This window comes from Leptidea sinapis, chromosome Z (assembly GCF_905404315.1).
Source record: "Leptidea sinapis chromosome Z, ilLepSina1.1, whole genome shotgun sequence".
In the NCBI taxonomy this organism is placed as follows: domain Eukaryota; kingdom Metazoa; phylum Arthropoda; class Insecta; order Lepidoptera; family Pieridae; genus Leptidea; species Leptidea sinapis.
The window spans coordinates 21,183,499-21,208,669 of record NC_066312.1 but is presented as its reverse complement, the minus strand read 5'-3'; the positions used below and the strand labels follow the sequence as shown (position 1 = coordinate 21,208,669).

The following is a 25,171-nucleotide window of genomic DNA, read 5'->3' as shown; positions in this document are numbered from 1 at the left end:
AAGAGACTGCTGCCAATTTTTTCAATGCTTTTCAAAGAGATGGCGCTAAGCAACATACAACCAACACTAACAAAAACAGTTAGGGAGAGTGTGGATTCCAAAAAAGAAAAATATTTATTTCATGTTTGTCAAGATGAAACACATGTATTATTTTTGACAAGTTTACAGTTAAGTGACGAAATCCACAGATATTATAAATAAATGTTCCAACAGTGCAAAAATTGGGAAAAGCTTAAACCAAAAATGCCAAGCACCTATCAGGACATACCAAAACCCTGGCATTCCCACTAATTATAATAAATAATACTCCACTTATTACATAACAGCTTAAGAAGGGAAGGATATTTTGTGAAAAGGCAGAAAGAAACCTCTTCTGTAAAATCAAGCTTCACCCAACTCAATAACTTAATACCTGTGAATGATTTGCTAATATTTACATTGGAGAGAAAAATTAATTTATGGCCTTGATTTTACTGATTTGATTTAATAAAATAATAAGATAAACGGTTGACAAGATATTTAAACTTATAAATTGGAGAAGTTGGAAAGTTCTTCTCTCATTGAACAATGTGACAATTTGTGAAAATAGTTGAATATTTTGGTACATATAACGCATTTTATGATAAAATTCCTAAACTCAAAATATTACACTCATGTTGGATTGTTGGATACGGGGCCTCTTTTCAAGCGCTTTTTTCTCCTCTTGCTTCGTTGTTAATCCCATTTAGTATGCACGTAGCTTTCATTGAAGTTTATTTGTTACAACGTACTTAATGATCATCACGTTGAAATAAATAATGTAATAAAATATTATTATAACTTACTTATTGAGAGAATAATCTTTACAATAGGAATTATGCACTTTTTATAACAGGAACATCACACATTCACAAACCAAAATACTACTGATTACTGAATGTATGTAAATAAATAACGGAACCGCCCAGCTGGCAGATTTGATGTCTCAGTCTTAGCTATAGAATATATTATTTACTTACTCTGAGTCTTAGACTTAGTAGTCTCTGTCTGAGTATGAGGCTTAGAGAGTGTGACCACAGAAATAAAATTGTTGTCAAATATTACTGGAATAGAAACAGCAAGTCTGGCGAGCGCGTCATGTCAGTCGAATTTTTATGAATCCTGAATTTAACAAGACTATAAGTTTTAACCTTGTTGACAATCAAGAAAAAATATGAATCAATAAATTATTAGTGGAAACTCGAGAAAGTCAAACTGAAAATGGTAGAAAGTAAAGAAAAAATATCAAACATGATGTGTATAACTTGACTTGCTAACCTCATCTACGAGAATCTATTGGATTTAATTCTGTCAAAGTGCTTTATTGCTGTCAAAGTGCTTTTGTCATTTGTGCTTGTTTAATATTCGCCATTTTGGGGCTGTTGGCCATTTAGCGTCTGTGCTACTGATGACAACCTCGGCAAATATTGGAAACTATTAAAAAAAAAGTGTACTTTATTACGTTGATTCTTGAAATGTAGATAACACGGAAAACGAACGAAATTAATTCAAAATACAAAAACACTTTAGAGTATATTACGTTCTTTCGCAGCCATTAAAATTAGTTCTCTGGACGCTCACGAGTGGCCCTTTAAATAGGCACAAATATTAGCTGTCAAACATGTTGAACAGCCTGTCCAGTGGTATTTATACAGATCTATACAGATCAGTTGGTTTAATAGATGCAGAGAAACACTTGGTCAGTTGTTGCATAAAAATTGTAAGTGCATAGAGACATAAATATCTCAGAACAATCAACGAGAAATGATTAGGAGGAAAAAAAAATAGTTTGTATTGATGAAAATTATGTTCACCAAACGTATAGACCTAAAAATCCTGGTAAGGCAACCAGCAGCGTGATAGGAAAAATATCTCCAGGTACACGGCACATTAAAGCTGTTTATGCTGGATCTGATAAAGGGATTGTTCCTAATACACTGCTGGTATGTAGCACAAAATCAAAAGTGACAGATTATCATGATGACACGAATAGACGCAATTTTATGAAATGGTTACATGAAAAATTAATACCCAATTTGGATACACCCAGTGTCATAGTAATGGATTATTACAGCCATTGAAAAGAGTGGCCGTTGGGTTTCTTATATATTCTTCTGACGAGCTCAAATTTTTACGAACATATCGTAAACTCAGTAATTTAAAAGAAATATTTGTAGTGACGATTCAAGAGCGCTTAGTTTAAGCCTAATTGAATAAAGTATATTTGAATTAGACTTTTAGCTCTGCCCCAGGTAAAGATTCCAGAAATATTCAATTTTTTTTAGTAAAGCTTCTCTTCTAGATATATTAATTTATAGAATAATTTTATCGAGCAATGTTGCAACTTCTTCGAAAAACTAAAATTACTATCCCCATTCTTAAACCAGACAAGTCATAGATTCTAGCATCATCGTATCGCCCAATAGCATTATCACCTGTAATCACAAAAGTCTTGTCAAAAGTAATAACATGCTTCTATATACTGATGATTTGGTGCTATATGCAATGTAGTATGTAATATGTAGCCGAATATCAAATTTCACCTCTAAAAAGTTCGGTAGGTCTCTTCACGCATCATCGTTCTTATCCTCCAATTTCCATATTTTACGACAATCGTTGAATACCAACTAATAACCATGTCAAGTTTTTGGGAGTCGTTTTAGATACAAAACTGACAGGCTAAACTCTCATATTTGGTGTGGTGCACGTATCCGTTTTCATTGAAGTTACTTTAAAATGCTACAGTACGGAGTATCCTTGCTTCCGACTGTTTATATTATTATGTATTGCAAATATTGCTAAAATGCCAATAATTATTTTAATTTTGTTGCTAAAGAAAACTGGCCAGGGTGGCATCATATTTATACCTATGCGTGAAAACACAAGCCAGAATATTTTGTAGGAGTAGAGGAGTTTATCAGGCCAAAAATTAAATGCCCATCTCATATGTCAGTTTTTACCGCTGAATGTATTGGCATTGCCAAAGCATTAGAATATGTTTTACTTTGTAAACTTAATAATAGTTTAAGTTTAAGTGACGCCAAAAGTGCTCTACAGGCTCTTTTGCGGTTTCCCTTGAAATCAAAATCATTTTTTCTATTATAGCAGACATTAGAAGTAAACTTTAGGAGTATTCAACAAAAGGCAATCAGTCACTTTAGTCTGATAACTAGCTACTGTGGCTTAATAGGCAACGAAACAGCCAACACACTAGCAAATGAAGCTGTGGCATGTGGTGACAAATTCCCCAGGATTTAGCTGTTTTCCTGGTCTTTATCTCAGGGACTCCTGGGATAAAGTCTGGGCAGCAGGTAGCCAATTTAAAGGCAAAAATTATTTCCATGTTCAACAAATAATTCCTAACAAGTCATGGTTCTCTGTTATTAAACTTGATAAAATCATTACAGCCATATTGATAAGAATGCGCCTTGGACCACTTGTTCGGCCCACTTAGCAAGATTTCACATTATAGATAGTCCACAATGTGAATTCGAAAATGGCTTTGGAGATTTGGATGATTTTTTTTTCCTGGCATAAATATGACCGAACTTCCTTTTCAGATATTTTGATATCCAACCGGGTCCCTTTCCCTACATAATATATAAAAACTCTTGAACTCGATTTATCCCATATTATATAGTATACTTCTAACTATATTTATAGCAATAGTATTTGATAATAAATAAGGTATAGTAGCTACCTAATGTATTTTATCTGAAAATAATAGTTATTATCAAAATGTTTGTATCAATTTAATTACCTACATTTATCTTATTCATAACAGATGAAAATTCTTGTGTTGTACATGCTTGAATGTGATTCGTTTCCCTAGCTTTGAATATATAAAAACACTTTGAAGTAGAACATGCAAGATTTTTATTAAAGAAAACTTGAAGTGGCGGATGTATGGAATGTGCAAGCCAAAATCTCCACAAACGAGTGGAAATAAAAAAAGTAAGTCAGTGTTGTGTTTTACTATATTTACATTTTACGTTAGACTGCGGAGAGAAAGATTTTCATCGATTTTATGGTCACAAGATCTTGAAAATGCATATAAAACAGGTATTTTACATCTCAGATAATAGAATAATAATCATAATATGCGTATGTATTATATAAAAATATGTAAAAAATCATTATTTACAGGTAATTATTCAAGGCTTTAAAAGCTACCGGGAGCAAATAGTTGTGGAACCATTTGATAAACGTCATAATGTTGTTGTTGGACGAAATGGATCTGGGAAAAGTAACTTCTTTCACGGTGAGTTAGGCTCTATTTGTGACGAAACAAATTGCATATAGTTGTGATTTATATACCTATAACGCCATTAATTTTCAGCTATCCAGTTTGTGTTAAGTGATGAATTCTCACATCTACGTCCAGAACAGAGGCTGGGTCTGCTTCACGAGGGTACTGGACCCAGAGTTATATCCGCCTTTGTTGAGATTATATTTGACAATTCAGATAACAGAATACCAGTATGTATAAAATCATTTAATTTATATTTTTTTTAAATCTCTGCTAGTTTTTCAGATCTTTCAAAAGGCTACATAGAATTATATTTTGTGTAACTTTTAGACTGCTACAGGTGTTCATCTTTTAGTACTTAATAATTAATATTGAATACTTATGCAAATTATTCTAATACATTCATTTAAAATTATATCACCTGAAATTATGTGAATGCAAGAGAGACTGAGCTTAACCAGCTGGCAACTGATTTATATGTAATTACCAGAGGTTTTGGTTATATTAGATAGCTGATAATATAACCTAATATATATTTATATTCATATAGCCTATTATTTCTTAAAACTGGCAAGAATTATTTAATATTTAAGTTCAGAATGCAATATGTGTTATTGTCACCTCCCAAATTATGCTGTAAGAGAATTGCAAGCGAACTATATTTATATGAAAATCTAATTGTAATTGGGAATATTATTGCATAATATAGTTTAACAAAATATAGTTTATTTTGTTCCCCTATGCAACATATTAGATTATTTTTTGAATATTGGTGTGGAGTAAATATATTTTTTGGGTTATAACCCGCTTGTGGCTTGCTTGACTTCATATGACATATTTTGATTAATGTATAGGTATTTTTGTGTGTTTGTGAGTTTATTTAAGTTAACTAGAGTAAACTGGCACAATATATTTATATAGCATACATAATATGTATATTATAATATATTTTATCATAAATAATAATGTTAGTGAGACAAAAAGTATGAAAGTAAGTTAAATTTTTTAAATAATATTACTACTTATTAAAATAATAATGTATAGGATTATTATTATAATGATACTGTATCATGCATGGTCTAATGACCACAGTATCATTCTGCAACAATAGTCCAAATGTGTCGTTCTACTAAGAAAAGTAATATATTAAAGCATAAAAAATAATAAGTGTTTTAAAAGTACTGTATCTCTATAATGTGATTTTATATATATTATATATGTATATATATATATACAGCTGTTGCGAACACCTCTAGTAATTACATAGTATATTTAAAAATCTTTAATCAAATTAGAGATTGATGTAACCTTTGATAAGGTTTGGTTAGCCAGCTCCAACCCTGTACAATAAGAAACTTTATATTGTCTATAGTAATACAAATCAATCTTAAGTCTATTAACATTATGAAAAAGAAAATACAAGTGGTGTTCTGCAATATTAATAGTATCTGAGATATTATGTCTCCGATGTAACAATTAATATTACAATCATGCTTATTATGAATTTTTACATGCATAAACGGAAGCATAACAATCATAATAAACATAGTATGACTAAAGCATTTATTTCCTACTTTAGTTACCATAAGCCTCTTGTATCATTTATGGAAAATGTAAACTCTGAGTCCGAATATAATAATTATCAAACTTTATCTCTATGATAGTTACTCAAAATCTACAACCATCCTCTTACTGAAATTTCACATTTGTCTCATTATCTTGAAGCGAATTTTTTTTAAGGTTTTCCTTCTACCACACGTGAATTGCACACATGTTTTTTTTTATTGTTTTCTTTTCCTAATGTGTGGTCCATTTCTACTTGTCTTTCTATGCTGTGACTAATACATTCACTGCTAGTGCTATATACTATATTAAAAAAAAAAATTGGTATGCTAAACTTTGGTATGAAATATCATACAGGTACTGGTAGGGTATTTATACTAGCTGACCCAGCAAATGTTGTATTGCCGATATTAAAATCGCGATACAAAAGTAACTGTTGATCGTAGATGGGTGAAAATTTGAAGTTGTATGTAAATTAATTTAATGCTGACTCATAATAAAACAAATTTAAAAGAAAGTCAAAAAAATAAAAATTCGTGTTAAAATAAAAACCCTTAACATTTAGGGGGATGAAAAATAGATGTCTGATTCTCAGACTACCCAATAAACACTGAAAATTCATAAGAATCGGTCAAGCCGTTTCAGAGGAGTTCAAAGTTTAACACCATGACATGAGAATTTTATATATTAGATATATCTATGAATGTATGTGTTGAATATTGATTTTAGATTGAGAAGGATGAAATTTTCTTGAGACGAGTTATAGGATCCAAAAAGGATCAATTTTTCTTGAACAAAAAGGTTGTACCACGCTCGGAGGTATTGAACCTACTGGAAAGCGCAGGATTATCAAATTCAAATCCATATTATATTGTTAAACAAGGAAAGGTATACTATGCTTTGTTTTTTTATTTATTTTGTATATTCTCTGTATTGTTTTATCGGTTCACTTTCAACAATGCATTACTTTCAGATCAATCAAATGGCAATTGCTCCAGACTCTCACAGACTTAAACTATTGAGAGAAGTTGCTGGTACAAGAGTTTATGATGAAAGACGGGAAGAGTCTGTGACTATTCTAAAGGAAACTGTTGGAAGGGTACTGTTTTTTTATATTTATTTGTAATTTTTTATTGTACTACCTGTTTAATTTGTGATGGCTGTTACATATTTTCTATCAACATTAATCTCAAATCAAACCTGCCAATACTGTTAATTATTTTTCTGTGTAACAAATTATTTTTATGGCCGGTAAAAGCCATCTCAAATTGCATGGTAAGTAAATATAATTATAAATTTTATAAGTGTAAAGTTTCCTATTGAATTACTATGATTTTTTTAACTGCAGGTTGAGAAAATAAATGAATACCTGCAAACAATTGAAGAAAGACTAAAGACCCTGGAAGAAGAAAAAGAGGAGTTGAAAGAATACCAAAAATGGGATAAAGCTCGACGTGTTTTGGAGTTCATTGTACATGACACAGAACATCGGGAGAATAAGAGAAAACTGGAAGAAGTAAGTTCTATTTGTTTCTCATTTTCAAAGTATGTGATGCACAATAGGTGATACACTATTGACTCTCACTATGGTGCCCCGGCTTAATTCTCGATAAACATACCTGTTTTGCGTATTGTTAATATATGTTTATTTCACATTTTATAAGTTGGCAATGCTGTTATGATTGCTTTGGTGTTACATGATGCAAGTACGGGCCGCGATCATGACAAACCAATATGTAAGCTTGTTAGTCCTCCTCTTTGATATAAAACAAATTTACAAGATACCGAAAATACTTGTGTATGTCTCTTTGATGTTCTTTTCCAAATGATGGTCTGATCAGGTGGCCTAACACCGAGTTGTCCATAATATGTAGATATTAGTCAGTATTAACATGATGCTCAGCATTGGCTACGCGACTTAAGAGAGTGACTCAAAAGTTACTTTCTCAAGAAATATTCTGTGCTATTTATGCCTCACACTACAGTGTTGCGAATGAAATTTTATTTACCTATATGTGTGTTTTAGTTGCAAAAGGTTCGTGCAAACAGTGGTAAGGAACAACAGCAGTATGCAGACCTTGTAAGGGATGCCCAGGAACACGTGCGGGAGTCTAACAAGTAAGTTATTGCATCAAAGTCAAAAATACTTTATTCACTGTAAAACTTTATAAGTTATTTAGTACAAGTGTGAAGTACAAAAGTTGTAATAGCATTCAAATGAGTACAACAATATTCATTAACAAAATTTTGAAACAATAATCATTCAAATAATGTGCCTGATCCTTATGAGAGAAAGTTATAAGTGCCATTAATTACCCAACAGCAGTACAGGTGCACTGGTTGGTATGTGGATGAAGGCTGGACTAGACCAACACTGCTACATATAGATTTACATTGGTTACATTTACTAATTTTTCTTAGTTAATATATGTAGATGTATGTCTCTTCAACCTTTCCCAATTCTCTCTTTTTGTAATAAGTAAATAGTATTAACATTTTTTTTTGTTATAATGTAACCATCTGCAATCAGTAACGTATGAAAGGGTGAATGAAAGGGTGGACTTCTAAACGAGATCTATATTTTTCTCTAGTTGCCGCGATTTCTTGACATCTTGAAAATCATACATCTTACATCAGTAAGCAAAACTGGTGGAGCTCATAGTTGGTTATGAACTATGGCGCTTTTACGATGTTTTTCAAGATTGCGTTTTGAGATTTTTGGAATATCTCAATATTGGAGTTTGCTATACCCCAAAGCTGTTTTCCATAAGTTCAGATAGGCTTGTTGGCTACAGAGATATTGGGGACTTCCTACCAATAAGTCAGTACAAGCTTATGAATTTGAAATTCACTTTGTCTAGTTTTTCTTTTATCAAGTTACTGATTTTTCATTCCCATTTGATAAAGTATTAACATGATTACCTTTCCTTTGTAGGAAATTGAAGGATGCGAGGAAAGATGTGGCGGCAGCCAGGGAAGAAAAGGACATATTGACAACAGAGCTTCAGCAACTGTTGAGGGAGAAAACTAAACTGGAGATGGGTATCAAAGATCTCACGGACGATGTTGATGGTGACAACAAATCTAAGGTATGAAAGAAGTAGCAAAACTATAAAGAGTTTGTTGCCTCTTCTTCTTAGGTCTGAGGCATACTTTTTGGAATGGGTGGTAGTTTTTGACTTACAATGATGTATATCATATCCTATTTTGAATAAAAATATTTGAATTTGAATATAATACTAGAGTCGAGTTTACAATAGGCTAACTGTAAAGAACAAATAATTGTTTAGGGTAAAATTGAGGTATGAACAAATAAAAGCAGGTGTGTCTTTTGATAAGATAGTAATATATATGTGTGTTATTTTTTGAGTATATTCCAGATAATTTGAATTTTTGAACATTTAATTCTAATTGGCCAACAAATTACCAGTAACAAATGTAAGGGCTGTGGTGTGATATTTGCATATACTCGTATAGGCCTTACTTTGTAAATCTTCCTACAATAAAATTTTAATAGAATTAAGCATTAAGCAAGCCCCATATCTCGTTGGATTGATTTTAGAAATGTCTAATACATAATATTTTTAGGAAAGAGCTGAGGCCGAATTAGAGCGGTTAAGACAACAAATATCAGAAAAAGAGAGAGAACTAGAAGAGTTGAAGCCAAAATACGAAGAAATGAGAGCAAGAGAGGAGGAATGCACTCGAGCCCTGGCATTAAACCAGCAAAAGCGACAGGAGCTGTATGCTAAGCAAGGCCGTGGCACACAGTTCAGATCCAAGCAGGACAGGGACAAGTGGATTGAGAAGGAACTTAAGTAAGAATGAAATTCAAAAGAAGTTATATTCAATTAGGTTTTACCATTACATTTTCCTATTTACCACCACTTGGAATAGGTTAAGCTGTAATGAGAAGAAGTGGGCAGAAACTCATTGCCACTCTTTTAAATCAATATTACTGCTTCATTGCTTACCAAATTATTTTAACTACAAGCTATGTGAAGTGATGAAATGGGGAAAACAAGTTTTTAGTTTTTCTTGAAAAGTTTTAACATTAAAACTGTAATTTTTCACAGATCGTTGAGCAAACAGATAAAAGACAAAAAGGACCACGAGATTAAGCTTCGCGATGACTTGCGGCGTGATGCTTCCAAACTGACAGAGTTGGAGAAGCGAATAGAGGAGCTCACAAAGGAGATGGAACGGCAGAGAGTGGCCATCGACGAGCACAACAAGCAGTACTACGAGTGCAAGAAGAGGAAGGATCAGGAGCAGTGCACCAGAAAGTGGGTGTATCTTTATTTTATAGTAGTATAGAATAACAGCAACAATATTTATCAACCAATTGGTAGTGATAATATGATCTAACTTATACCGCCTCACAAAACAATCAGTGAACATGTTGTGATATTACTCCTACGTGTTGACTGTTAAATATCTAGTTAATTGGGAAGTTTTTGAAATGTGTAAGCATTAGTGTGTTTCGGTCTGAGGGGAGCCGCAGCTAGTGAAATTATTGGGCAAATGAGACTTAACATCTTATGTCTCAAGGTGACGAGCGCAATTGTAGTGCCACTCAGAATTTTTTGGGTTTTGCAAGAATCCTGAGCGGCACTGCATTGTAATGGGCAGCACATTCTGCACATCTCGTCTTTTATTTTTATTATAAAAAATACGGATTTGGTTACTTATTTAACCAAGTTTGTAAAAAAGGTTGGAAGTTGTGTGTATGTGAAAGTATAATATTCAGAACTCCATTGTTTATTAGACTATTGCGTTGGATTTGCTTTCATTTGTTATTATTAACGATTGAAGTCAGTATAAAATTGATTTAGATGTGGCTCAGTGAGTTGACTATTGACTATTTTATTAACTTGATCTCAAGATCTGCTACTCTATTAAATAGTAGTATTTTTTATAAATTAATAATATTTTTTTTAAATCAAATCTAGTGAGCTGTGGCGTAAGGAGACTACTCTTACACAAAACCTGTCTTCGCTCAAAGAAGATCTAGCAAAGGCTGATCAAGCACTACGATCTATGGCAGGAAAGGTAAGAAATATTTTAGTAGATACACGCTAGTCATTCAAGAGGATATTTAAGTTTTCTCATTGGTTTTTATAAAATAAGTTTTTTTATCATTATTATCGATGTTTATCCTTTTTTTAGCATTTCGTTTTTGTAAGTGCTAGATTTCTTAAAATGAGTGCTTAACACAGTAGTTGTCTTAATCGCACTGAAGTTGTGTCCAGCATGCGTTAACACGATTAAAGTATTGATTTAAAATCAGTAAATCTGAGAAAGACCTCACCAAATTGTATGATTTCATTGAACTTACCCCAAACAACAAAACAGTTAAGCAACTGATGCTCTACCGATACTAAACATGTAAGCTATACTTATTACATACCTATTTTAATATATTAAAAGCCGGATGGTCAAGCTGGCTGTTAAGTCCCACTCTCGACTTCACGCCATTTTTGCCGCAGTGTTTAAATGGTGGTATTACTTTCCTATTTCAGCCAAGATTGGTATATATGTATTGGTTCTATTCAAACTGCCATCTACAGCCATAAAATGCCAAAATTTCAATCATTCAGCAGCAACAAATGGACGACTTAAGTTACAAATGTAATAACTCTAATTCTGTTCATGTGCCTCTTCACTTCTGTAGGTGAGTCATCAAACAATTTGGCGAACTCCGTCCTGTTTTGTGCCAAGCAAAGTTTTGCTTGAGTTGAGTTGAGCTGTTGATGCTGGTCCATTCCTGAGGTGATTTATTTATACATCGAGCGTTTTTGTTGCTTTCTATTTTGCCCATCATTATAAGTTGAAGAAAGTCTTATCTCCCATTACGCAAGGCACGGCCCAGGTTTGCTACTTAGTATTCATGGTTTGGCTGTTTGTAGCAGTTACTGTTTGTAGCAGTTACGTGGCCATTCTCTGTGGAGTACTTCGACAGTAAATTTTATGGGTTCAGCATCATAATATGAAACCTGTAAACCCCAGGTTTTGGCTACCCGATAATACTACAGGCCACACATTACAATGTAAATTCAAATATTTTTGTTCTAAAAAGGATGTGATATCACTAATTGAAGGTAAAAAACTACCACCTATTCCAAAAAGAATGCCTCAGACCTGAGAAGATACGGCGCAACAAACTCAGTTGGCTTCTTTTTTCATCAAAAAATGTGTTTACAAAGTAATATTGTACAATTAAACTTATTATTTAATAGCCTGAGGGCGGCGGCTCCATTCCCAATCTGTGGAATCATTTAACAATTCTTTTGAATGTCGTAGTTCTTTTGTTTTGAACATTTTCTGGGATCTTGTTGTAAAAGCATATACATCGGCCCACAAAAGACTTACTAACTCGACTTAACCGAGTAGTAGTGATATCAAGTTTATGTTTGTTCCTCGTGTCAACATTATGATTGTCACAGTTTCTAGCAAATTCCTCAATGTGCTTATGAACATATAGGACATTATCAAGTATTCGTATTATCATATGAGCATAATAGGTAACTCCTGGCTGCACAATTTCAACCTAGTTCATATTTCTAGACAGATCTTCTTCTTTCTAGATCTGAGTCTTCATTCACCCAGGCCAATATTTGTACATGGTAAGAAATTACAGATACTTCAAGTCATCCTGGCGCTCGTCACTAATGGAGAATGTTAATGAGTATGAAAAATCGCTTGAAACTTTGAAAAATATAAAATATGGTATACTATAGTATATATATTTTAATACGTGAAGTTTTTTAATAGATATATTTTTAATATACTTTATGCTAGTTACCTATTTAAGATCGGCCAGAGACAACTATGGTGATGATGCCATTGGTTACGTGCAAGTTAAAAGGGCAGGTGATTATTTATGTGTTGTGGCAACACATGACTTTCTGTATTAATGCGCTAAGTACTGCGCGAGTGTCGACTTATGACGTCACACGTAGCGAGCACTGGCCGGTTGTAATGCTTACAATTCCATATCGCGGTTGAAGTATCGAAATAATTTTAACATCCAATTTTTTTTTCTATAGATAGTGAATATGAAAGGCTAAAAATCAAAATGAGTGAACGTTCTTCATTGCTCTAACGACGCCGCGTCACTGGCACACATCAATCTGTCACACAGATAAAAGCTGCGTATTTATAAGCACACGCACACATAGAGTCGCGCGCTAATATGACTTTAAGTATCTGTACTTGCTATATCTAGCATAAAAATGGAAAAGGCACCCAAAAGGAATGCTGCAATGCTTGAAAATAGTATGACATAATTTCAACACCATTTCGTCAATGTGCCGTTTATGTGCAACATCGTTATTATAAATCAGAATAAATCTAATAATACTCATGTTTGTTTTAGTTTTCGAACTTTTTAAATAGTAGTATTATTTTATAGAAGTGAATTCAGTATTGTTTTTACGAGGTATGCATTTAAATTAAAAAAATAACTTTTTTGTTCTAGCCCATTCTGAACGGTCGGGACAGTGTCCGCAAGGTGTTGGAAACATTCCAAGAGCGCGGAGGAGAGTGGGCCAATATCGCCACGCAGTACTACGGGCCCGTCATAGAGAACTTTACGTGCGACAAGACTATATACACTGCAGTCGAGGTAAGATCACATCTATAAATCTAGATTAATATTATGAAGATTTGTTTGTATGTTTGTAACGTCCTATACGTTTTACTCCAAAACCGATTTTAATACTTCTTTCACCATTACAAAACTACCAAATAGGCTATTTGAATTTTGTATGAAAAATTCGTAAGTGGAGCGCAACTGAAATGTGTGAAAAAAATCCTTATATAACGCGCGCTGTGACGGCTATTGCAAGTAGCATAAAGTATATTAGAACATACGTTAATTTCTACAAAAAAGGTCTGCGGTAACATATTATGCCCAACTAATACCAGTAGGGGCTCCTTTGCACAGGATGCCGGCTAGATTATAGGCACAAAAACGGCGCCTATTACTGCCGTAAAGCATTAATGTGTAAGCATTACTGTGTTTCGGTCCGAAGGTCCGAAATTACTGGGAAAATGAGAATTGACATCTCATATCTTAAGGTAACGAGCGCAGTTGTAGTGCCGCTCAGAATGTTTGGGTATTTCAATAATCCTAAGCAGCACTGCATTTTAATTGGCAGGACGTATCAATTACCATCAGCAGAACATCCTGCTCGTCTCGACCTATATTTTCATAAAAAAAATCGAGTCATAAAAAGTAATTTTTTCATGTCACATGGGTATTAACAATACCTATACAGCTATTCGGCTAAGCATTATTGTTTCGTTTTAAGGACACCGGTATCTAGAGAAATTACTGGGCTGACGAGACTTAAATCCTATGGCTGAAAGTGCGCAATTGTAACGCCATACCGAATTTTCAATTGTTCAATCAAGAATCATGCACGGCACTACATTGTAATGGGCACGTCGTACCATTATCATCATTGTCTCATAAAAAAATCTACTAAATAACTTTAGTCTCAAGACTGTCATAGGTACATGGACTTCCTAGCATACATTCTTTGTTCCTAGCATGTATTGGTCTGCCAATACAGTGTAAGTATAATATCTGGCCTCATACTAAAGCGAACTAGGTCCGAAAAAGACACAAATAATCGCTATGTGATATTTATGTGGTCACAAGCCATATTATTTAACACAATCATTGTGGCCTTCTGAAGAAGGATTAAAATTATGGTAGCTATTCTTACAGTTTGATTACTTACTAGTTAATAACATCCTTTATGTAACGCTTACTTATATTCTTACTGAGCGAAGCTGAGCGGAGCTCCCACCGGGTGACTCCAATTTGTTTATGTGTTAAATTGTTTTTCGGCCATTACTGGACCGATTTAAAAAAAAATGAATTCATAGAAAGCTAAGGTAGCTCTAGGTTATTGTGGAGACAGAATTTTGAATTGAGACTTGATTCAATTATTATAATTAAAAACAAACATGATTTACAAATTATTCTAAATTAGCACGCACTATTTATATTTATTTAAAAATGGAGCCGATTGATCAAATCACAATAAGTTTTAATTGTGACACTGCTATCAATCGAGAGTGATTCGACTGCCAGTTTCTTAGTTATTGAATTTACAAATCAGCAAATTCCTCATGTTACAATATGGCGCCAAATTACAAAATATTATTTTTATTGTTTTTGTTTGGATTAATTTTGTTTTGTTTTTGTACACAGACTTAGTTTACCTCGCTTCGCTCAAATATACGCCGCAGCGAAGCGGTACGACGAGCGATTGCGGCATCCTAGTTTTAATTACATACGGTTAATAAAATAGAAGCTTTTATCACAAACAAACAGTGGTTAATACATAAGATTAGAGGTAAAACTTTCTTCTTCGGTCTTTGTAAGTGTTAATTGCAAGTTCTTTTAATTCCAGGTGACGGCAGGCAACAGATTGTTCCACCACATTGTGGAGTCAGACACTGTTGGCACGAAGATTCTGAAGGAGATGAACCGACAGACTCTCCCTGGGGAAGTCACCTTCATGCCGCTTAACAGGCTGCAAGTACGGGACATGAGCTACCCGAATGACAATGTAGGTATTAATTTGTCAATCCTTCCACATGTGACCATTAAAATAATAAACAACAAACTTACCAGTGGAAGACTACCAGGTGTACAGTATAGTACCAGCTCGTATTTATGTGCCAGCAAATACTAATACCCAAGGAGTATTTGTATTTCAGTTTGTAGGGCGCCATAGATTACCGTAAACATTTGGCGACTTAGACGACAATAATAATAACACAGCGGTCTCATTGAAATTTATACCTGCGACTGGGCGGATCGCTAGGGTTGGTACATAGTTAAGTGATTGCCCCCCCGCCCACATTGTCTTGCAACACCAGAGGAGTCACGGGAGCGTTGCCGTCCTTTAAAGCCGTACACAGTGTACGCGCTTTTTTTGAAGGTACCCATGTCGTATCGTCCCATAAACACTCAGCTCATTCCACAGTTTTGTAGAACGTGAAAAAAAGCTCTTTGAAAACCGCACTGTGGAGGACCGCTACACATCCAGATGGTGGGGATGATATCCTATTTTTGTAGCCTGTCATGCAAAGGTGGAATTCGGCGGCAGGAATTGGGTTTTTGAAAAAAATTTTTTTTTGTGATAAATGGAAAGATTATATATTAGTTTTATAACAAAACTATTTTTTTTTCGCAATAATTCAAAAGTTATTTCAAAATAAAAAAAAATTTTTGAATCCAGTACCGAAGACACGCCGACAACTCCCGAACAAACCTGAGCGCGTGTGACGTCATAATGTTAGTTTTCACTCATTGCAGTTGATAGAAAAATAATAAATACAGTGTTTTGATCTATTTAATTTTGTTGTCATTATTAAATATTTAAATTTATATTAAAAATGTCGAACCTCAAAAGTTATCGTTCTTGTTTTGTACCATTATGTAAGAATACTACAAAGGCAACTCCTGATAAAATGTTTTTAAATGTTCCCCAAGATTTATTTGTTGATTTTTGGCAAATTCGACAACTTCTTGTAAAAATGTACTATTATCCGGAAAATTTTCAACAGGAGTAGTAGAGGTTTTTTTTGTCAGTTTTTCTGCTTCAATATATTTTATAACTGTACCAATGCCTGATAATCGAGATTTTTTCCAATAGCAAGCGACTTCTGTTGGTGTCGGATCTTCACTTCTACGATGGGTCCACATAAGTAATGCTAATGCATGTTTGCAACCACCTGTAGACACCATATAAAAGATAATTATTGCTTACAACATCAAAAAACTTAAATTTAATAGGAGTATAAATTACCTGCTGAAGCTGCACAGTCATGGCATTGAACATCCTGAATTTTTTTTGACTTTTCATTAATAGTTAAAGTAACTGAATAAGCTTTACTCCGAACTCGGTGTTCTGGACATACCCGTCCTCTCACAATACAAATATTATTTTTACGACTTAGTTGAACATAACCTATAGCTTTGTCGCCGTAACTCTCACGCGATGCTCTGCAATTTATGAAATAAATAATTATATTTAATGTAATGGAGAATAAATAATTAAATATTTTCATTTATTATATTATTTTTTAACAAACTTACCTTGATGCCTTGGCACCTCGAACTTCAGCAGAATTAAACCGAACGTCATTTTTAAAAAAATCGGTGATCATAAATATATCAACATCAGGAATATTATCAGACTTTGCCTTAATAAATCCTTTATCACACATAGCTAATCGAAACCAACTAACAACTCGTATTTTAGCAATAAATTTTTAATATTATTGTCTAGACACGTGTAATAGCCGTAAACGCTGTACTGTTATTAAATAGCTATAACATTATGACGTCACAACTATGGTGACCAATCATGGCGCGTTTATAGTCACGTGATTTTTATTTAAATTTCATCAATTTTTAATTGTTTATAATTAATTGAAAAAAAATTTTTTTGAAGTTTTTTGCATTAAATATCAATATTATTAATAATAAAGTTTTAAAATACATAAAAAAAATCAATAATTTTTTTTTTTCAAAAACCCAATTGGGTGATCATCACTCCCCGTGATAAATGCGTTAGAAGACACACAATGAAGCGCCGTCTCTACGCAACGCCAAGTGATCAAAATTAAAAAATTCAAGTATTAAAAAAAATCTAATAATTACCCAACTGATTCGAACACAAAACGCCTCCATTTGGTGCGAACAATCGTTGACGTCACAGTCCTTAATAACAAACAAAGTAAGAAGCAGAATGAATTCGTCGCCATTCTTTTACTTCAAATAGGCTTTTTTAGGATTCTAGCTCTGTATAAAATTATCGTTAACAATATTGATGTAGGAATGATTATAAACTAATATACATGGGGCACACTAAAAGTTTTGCACTTCTAGGTAATCAATCGGAAGTATTTGAATTTCGAATGTTATATTTATTGAAACGTTGCAACCTTCCTAGTAATAAAAAAAATTGTCACAGGAGACGAAACGTGGATTTATTGTTTTGAACCCGAAAAAATCATGGTGTTTGAAAATGAGAACAGGCCAACAAAACTGAAACGTTGGTAAAAATGATCGCATTTTGTGTCTCAGCTACGGGTCCCAACTGCACAATTCCACTTGAAGATCAAAAGAGTGTTAATGCCGAGTGGTATTCTACCATTTGTTTACCCAGGGTGTTAAAAAAGTTCGCGAAAGACGACCAAAAAGCCGCGTTCTCCTACAACATGTCAACGCTTCTTCACACACGGCCAACAAAACTAAGTCATTTTTAGCTTCCGAAAAAGTACAACTCGTCCCCATCCTGCACATAGCCCCGACCTACCACCCTAATTTCTGTATTTTCTCCATAATCAAAGATTTGAGGAGAGGTTTCGCTTTTACCAATTCCGAAACGGCAATCAGCACGTAGAAAACATGCCTTCAGATCTGTGGTCCTCCTCTTTAAAAAAATGGTTCGATCACATGAAAAAATGTTTAAAATGTTAAGGAGAGTATTTTGAAAAGCAATAAACATTATATTTTGGTTATAACATGTTTTTCCTTTAAGTTACGCTAAACTTGTAGTGAAACCTATGTATTTTAAAAATACTTAAAGCTCGAGTAAATGATATTCAATATACCCTATTAACGGTTATTATATGGTTTATTTTAATTTGCAGAATGCCATTGCTATGGTTCACAAGCTGAAATACGATCCTAAGTACGCCAAGGCGATGAAGTACATCTTCGGCAGGACTCTGATATGCCGGAACTTAGAGTGCGCTACCGAGCTGGGAAAGCAGTACCATCTAGATTGCGTGACGTTGGAGGGCGACCAGGTAAGAAATATAATAAAACTTACACGTCTTACCAGTTAACACCACTTAGGAAATAGTTTATCGACAACAAACTCATTCCCACTCGCTAATTATTACGTATTGATAAATAACAATTATAATAAAAAAAAATAATATAATATATAATAAATAAAATTCGATCCACTTCTGAAGAATATATTCAATAATTTCACTATAATCACAACTATATATATATTAACATTAATTTATTTATAACACTAGGGCAGTCGGGCGACCACCGCGTCCACCACATTCGACTGCTCCAACAAAAGTTCCCTAATAGCCAAGAGCAATTCCTAACTGTTACTGTACTACCAACTTAATAATACGAAACTACCAACCTAATAATAAAGGGACATCACTAAGATTATGCATGTCATATTGAATATTACAATTACTTAAAATATAATAACTAAAACAATATAGTATTAATAGGTTACTAATTATTAAATTAATATTATCATTATTATTATATTCAATGTTGGTACTAACTGTAATGTCAAATAACCATAACACAATGTCTTCCGCATCTGTCTGTCTGTTCGCGATAAATTCAAAAACTGATGCTATTGCGCTTTTCACTAAAAGATTTTATTTAAGAAAAGAAAGAAAAATTTGCAGATTCATGTTAATCATGAGGAAGGTGTTTAATATGTAAAGGTTTCTTGTATAATTGTTGAATTGTGACGATAATTGTTGAGTGTCGGAAAAAAAACGATTATGTCTCCCAAAATATCCATGTTTTGTGGGATGGTTTATCTCTTATGCTATGTCGAATTCCGTCCATTTAACATTTATGCAGTAGACAGTGCAAATAATGCTAATTAGACATAAGATAGAAATGACCACATCAGACTGAACATCTTCAAGTTGGACGATGTTAAACACATTAGCGACTATTTTGAGCTACGCGAAGTGATCGAGCCGCTCAAAGATTACTGAATCCGTACAAAAAACATACACCATTAAAATTACTGTTTAATAAACTATATTATGTAATTCTGAATTGCTCATTTGTTTTAGGTTTCGTCCAAAGGTTCTCTAACTGGTGGTTACTTCAACCAATCGCGGTCTCGCCTGGAGATGCAGAAGACTAGGTCGGAGCTGATGGAGCAAATTACCACGCTGGAGGAGGAGCTCAACCAACTACGAGAAGAGCTGAACAAGACTGAGACCAACATCAACTCTATTGTCTCTGATATGCAGAGAACTGAAACAAAGCAGGGTAAAGCCAAGTAAGTGTTTATACAAATACAAATAAATATCAACTATCGAGATCGTTACATAGTAGAAAAAACTTATTCTCGGTATTATAAACTCTTTAAAGTGATAGTTTCATTCAATATTATATGTGTGTTTGACAGGGACATCTTCGACAAGGTGAAGGCAGACATTCGTCTGATGAAGGAAGAGTTATCTTCTATAGAACGTTTCCGCGGCCCCAAGGAGCGCTCGCTGGCGCAGTGTCACTCCAGTCTGGAAGCTATGCAAGCTACGAAGGAGGGACTCGAATCTGAACTACATCAGGTATTTAATATTAATACTACATCAGGTAGGTAACTTTTTTTTTATCAAATATCACCTTTTTGGTAATGACGGGTCTTGTGATCCCGCTGGTTTTGCAATGGACGGTGGTGATCACTTTCCATTAGGTGACATGTAAACAATGGTACTAAATAATAACAACTATGAAACGACATAAATTCAGAAACTTTTTTACTCTTCTCTACTCTGTTGAACGGTTAACGCAACACAGTACTCTACTCCATTTATCACGAGTAAGTGAGTTCTGATGAGGTGTTTACCTGATTCCTACTGCCAAACCAGACAATGTAACACATCCTACATACTTTCCTCACCACATAGTAGGTGGTGGTGATCAGTTATCATGAAGTCACACATTTACACTCGATTCTCCTTTTTCCATAGGAAAAAAACAATTTATTTATTTGTATGGATCTCCAACAGGTGTACTTACACCTAACACATGCCTTTTATCTAATAACATTTGTATGTACTACCAATTATAGAAGAACACATCGTTCCATAACAATAACAGTCACACTAAAAATAACTTAAGTATCTTAAAAATAAGCTTAAAAAATAAAATATATGTTTTTGAACAAAAACATAAGTTGCATATAATAAAAAGTTAATCATTAAAATATTGGCCAGAACGTCGTTAAATTTTTTCAGAAAAAGTGATACCCTGTCACAACCAATGTCCAGTGTAGCTATGTGTTTTACACATCAATCACATTTGTAATGCCACCGATCGAGTTATTTTTAACTTCTGAGAAATTCCCTAAGAAGAGCTGACAGAAACATACACAACTCGCGCTTAACGGTCATTTCATTTATATTATTTACAAATTTTGAAGACTTACGTATGGCTGCCGGATTAGTTTAAAAAGCGTGCACAAAATAAGTCCATTAAGAGTTTCTTCAAGTATCTACAACATAAAGTAAGGATAATTTTATAACATCTTATGATAAATTTATAGATAAGTTGAATATAAATTATGTAAAAACATATCAATAAACAATAGAATAAACTCGCTCACTACTATTAAGTATGAACCACGACGATAGTGTCTTGATACTATATGATGGGCATAAAATAGTGAGGCAACTTACTACGAAATAGGTTTGGGATATATGTAGATAATTTGCTTATAATACAGATGCCCGCTAGATTATGGGTACCACAACGGCGTCTATTTCTGCCGTGAAGTAGTAATGTGTAAACATTATTGTTTCGGTCTGAAGGGCGCCGTAGATAGTGAAATTACTGGGTAGATGAGACAACATCTTATGTCTCAAGGCAACGAGCAATAATTGTAGTTCTGTTGAGAGTTTTTGGAGTTTTCTAGAATCCTGAGCGGTACTGCATTGTCATGGGCAGGGCGTATCAATTATCATCAGATGAACGTCCTGGTCGTCTCGTCCCTTATTGTCATAATTTTTTTATTTAATTAACTTCTTATGTATCAGGAGCTGATGGAGCAACTGTCGACAGCGGACCAAGGGAAAGTCGATGAGCTGAACGACGCTATACGGCGCCTCACGCAGGAGAACAAGGAGGCCTTCAGCCAGAGAATGAACCTCGAGGCCAATAAGAATAAGCTGGAGAACTTGCTCACCAACAACTTGATACGGTACGTCGTCACTACCTATTATAAAAAAAGTCCTCCGCCGCGTCCGTCTTTTTGTGTGTTCGCGATAAACTCATAAATTACTGCACCGATTTTCATGCTGACTTCTCTAATGGATAGCGTGGTTCTCGAGCAAGGTTTTAGTATATAATTTGTTAAGTTTTAGTATACATATTTGTATACATTATCGATATCTGTTGGACGTGTCGGAAAGAAAACATCCGGCAGTGAGCTTTTAACAAATACGCTGTTTAAACCCTTTGAGATATAACAAAATAATGTATCATAGAATTGTGTGTCTTATATAGGTCTACATCTCTTAATGCTAGCATACTATATCCATTTTAATTCTTTAAAAAATTGTCAATTATAAAGCGGTAATGTAAAAGCTGTTTAAACAAATACGATATTAATCCTTATAAATGATATTACTAAATATTATAAAATCATTCAAAAATTCGGTTTTGTTTATTTTTTACCTAATTTCCGATGGCATTAAGTCTAATGATGGCATTAATCGAATAATGCAGTCACATTATTTCCGAATACCTACATCATTTTTTTTCTATTGCCAGAATAGCGTTTGTAGGGTCGCTAGTCTGTTATAAATTTACCGTTAAGTAGAGAAATGTAAAACATGTCATTCTGTTTGATGATGAAAAAGATACAATGGAGAATCGTGAAGTTTTTGAATTGAATACTTTTTTTAAGCCGCGTTGAGGAGTTCTTAGCATGCCCATGACTGCCACAAATAAATAATTTACTGCGATAAATAAATAATTAAAAAAATATATACATACGAGCTGACCCTACAGACGCTGTTCTATACATAATAGATAAAATACTGTTTTAATGAATTTGTCAATAATATTTCCATCAAGAATTATTACGTAAAATATTCTCCCTGTTGTTATAATGAAATTGTTTCACAGCATAACTGTCAAACCGTGCACCAATAAATTCTCTCATAGAATTATTATTATTAATACGCCTAGATAGACTGTGACAGCTGTGGAAACGTCGAAAAAAATGAGGTTGACAGTTTAACTCTATTTTGAACAATGCACGCACACACTATAGTATTAAACCTGGCCTGTTTTCTTTGGTTGTCTAGCTAGAGGCTCTATGTAAACGTTTAAATTATATTATCTATGATCTGGCAATTAAATTTAAGCCGAATAAATTAGGAACGATCAGCTAGTCTTTAATTTAAAGGAGAAAGGAAAAGAGGAGGAGTAGAGGAAAAAATCTAGAGGAAACTTATCAACTATGAATTCCCTCGAGCTGCAAACCTCCCAAGGGAGAAGAAATAAATGACATGTATACATGAATATAGATTCAGTTATACATATTCAGTCAACGTAGGTTGATTGAAACACGTTCCGACGATTCGAGTACAATAACTAATGAAGAACTTTTCTCTTGACGCTTAAGTGCCCGGCTAAACACTGCGTTGCGGCGTCGCATCGTAAAAATCTACGATGCCGCAGAATGCTTATATAAAGAAAAATGCTTATAAAAAATACCAATCGAATTGAGCACCTCCTCCTTTTAGAGGTCGGTTAAAAAAATTCAAAAATTCTGGATCGAATCAAATTTATATTCTCAATATATCCAAGAAACGTTAATAGTACATTATTGCAAAGGCCGGGAAATAGGCAATTGCAGGCCGAGTATGATTCTTCACTAAATACGAGACAGGCAATAGCCATTTCCCGCCGAGGCATATATAGTGCTTTTCTCAAAAGGATATAGGGAAATAAAACACACTTTTTATATTATACATTAAATTAAATTTACCTTTGTCGCTATATCTAGCGACAAAGGTAAATACGATTTATCATGTGGGGCTTTAATTAAAAATTGCTTTATGTATTCGCCAGTAAAAATTTTCGATTTCTTGCTTTTGACTCCGGTCGATTGTCGTTTAAGAAAAGTAGTTAAACTCCCATAGTTTTTCACGTTAATACAGTTTTTAACATGAACTGTACATTTCAGCATAGATGCTTTTTAGATTTAGCAATCTCATTTAAATACGCCAAAAAACCTGTTTCGGAGAAAATGTTCACTTTTTTCTCGTTTTTCCAACTCATAAAATTTTCAAATACTTTCATGTATCTTTCTTTTGATTTCGCTGGAAGCAGGTTTTCCATTGCTAATTTGGCTTCTGATCTTAAATCTGGTGGAGTACAATCAATAGAACTCATTTTAATTATTATTCAATTTATATTTATTAAGTACGTATGTAAATAAAAAATCAACACGAATTATCAGCTATGCCGCCATTTTTTTTTATCATCTGTGCCGACAGGCAAACGCAAAGAGACTATTGTATGCCAAGAATGACAAAAGAGATCCGATCAAAGAGTATATAATAAAACCAGCACGCGGTTTCATACAACATTGCAGGAGCGTTGTAATAAAGAAAATTCGATACTTCTCGTGTTCTTTTTACGAAAACAATGACAATATTTATTTCTATGCACGTTTGAGAAAAATACGTTTTATATGCGATGTTTGTTTTTGCGATACGACGCCGCAACGCAGTTTTTTGGCCTGGCCCTAACCCCATGGAACCGTCGAGTTTATGAGTTTAGTTTTATGCGAAAAAAAATTGTAACAATCAACCGTTATAAAAAATAATCAATTAGTGTTCAATATCTTGAATTATGAACGTTAAAGCATTGTAATAAGATCCACGTAACGAGCAAGCGTTTTGAAAAATTTGGTTTTGGTTTCAAAAGCCGTAAAGAAGAACTGGTCCAAGCACTACAAGAGATCTCGGTGGAGGATCGCAAGCGTCGGCTACAAAACAGCAAGTCGGACTTGAACGCGTCGGAGAAGCGCATCAAACAGATCAACAAGGAGCTAGAGGAGGTCGAGAAGAAGGTGGTGGCGGCCGTCAAGAACGAGAAGGCACTCAAGATAGAGCTGGACAAGTGGAGAAACAAGGTCTATATTATATTACTAGCTGACCCGACAGATGTTGTTCAGTTCATAATAAAATAAACTCTTGCGGATGGGATTTCGTAAAATCCTCAGTCCTAATGACCTCTACTCGGCGAAAGGAATATTCCTACCAAATTTCAAATCTCTACGATTTATGGTTCCAGAGATATAGTGATGAGTCAATATATAAGATGAAATCTCTTATATATATATACATTGCAGCCGAGTACGAATTATTAGGAGAAATTTTAATATAAAAAATCACGAAAATTTGTCCGGATTGCTAACATCAGTTGAGTTCGTAATTATAAATAAAAGTAAGACTAAACAGCTAGCGAAAAACTTAATTAGGTACACAGTCTAAAAAAAAGTGTGT

The 25,171-nt window shown here is 33.9% G+C and overlaps 3 protein-coding genes across 6 annotated transcripts in view; 1 reads left to right on the top strand and 2 right to left on the bottom strand.

Moving 5' to 3' along the window:
- Window positions 1–948, bottom strand: part of LOC126978682 (ecotropic viral integration site 5 ortholog) — a 92,935-nt gene extending 91,987 nt beyond the window's left edge. For all 3 annotated transcript variants that reach the window (XM_050827681.1, XM_050827682.1, XM_050827683.1), the window contains exon 1: window positions 825–948. The gene's annotated coding sequence lies outside the window, so the exon portion shown is untranslated. The remainder of the gene's footprint in view (window positions 1–824) is intronic.
- LOC126978695 (LITAF domain-containing protein-like) overlaps window positions 1–25,171 on the bottom strand; it is a 221,539-nt gene that overhangs the window by 115,647 nt on the left and 80,721 nt on the right. The window lies entirely within an intron of this gene.
- The window catches only part of LOC126978680 (structural maintenance of chromosomes protein 3-like), a 32,308-nt gene continuing 11,010 nt past the window's right edge, over window positions 3,874–25,171 (top strand). The window contains exons 1-18 of one of the 2 annotated variants that reach the window (XM_050827676.1): window positions 3,874–3,972; window positions 4,165–4,279; window positions 4,358–4,497; window positions 6,560–6,718; window positions 6,804–6,929; window positions 7,179–7,346; window positions 7,857–7,948; window positions 8,766–8,919; window positions 9,419–9,648; window positions 9,907–10,116; window positions 10,783–10,882; window positions 13,311–13,457; window positions 15,259–15,417; window positions 18,515–18,673; window positions 19,715–19,926; window positions 20,056–20,218; window positions 21,686–21,849; window positions 24,591–24,798. In XM_050827676.1, coding sequence (XP_050683633.1) covers window positions 3,925–3,972; window positions 4,165–4,279; window positions 4,358–4,497; window positions 6,560–6,718; window positions 6,804–6,929; window positions 7,179–7,346; window positions 7,857–7,948; window positions 8,766–8,919; window positions 9,419–9,648; window positions 9,907–10,116; window positions 10,783–10,882; window positions 13,311–13,457; window positions 15,259–15,417; window positions 18,515–18,673; window positions 19,715–19,926; window positions 20,056–20,218; window positions 21,686–21,849; window positions 24,591–24,798 — 2,754 coding nt within the window. In that variant the 5' untranslated portion in view covers window positions 3,874–3,924. Of the gene's footprint in view, window positions 4,081–4,164; window positions 4,280–4,357; window positions 4,498–6,559; window positions 6,719–6,803; window positions 6,930–7,178; window positions 7,347–7,856; window positions 7,949–8,765; window positions 8,920–9,418; window positions 9,649–9,906; window positions 10,117–10,782; window positions 10,883–13,310; window positions 13,458–15,258; window positions 15,418–18,514; window positions 18,674–19,714; window positions 19,927–20,055; window positions 20,219–21,685; window positions 21,850–24,590; window positions 24,799–25,171 lie in introns of both variants that reach the window. The other variant, XM_050827678.1, reaches the window with a different exon arrangement.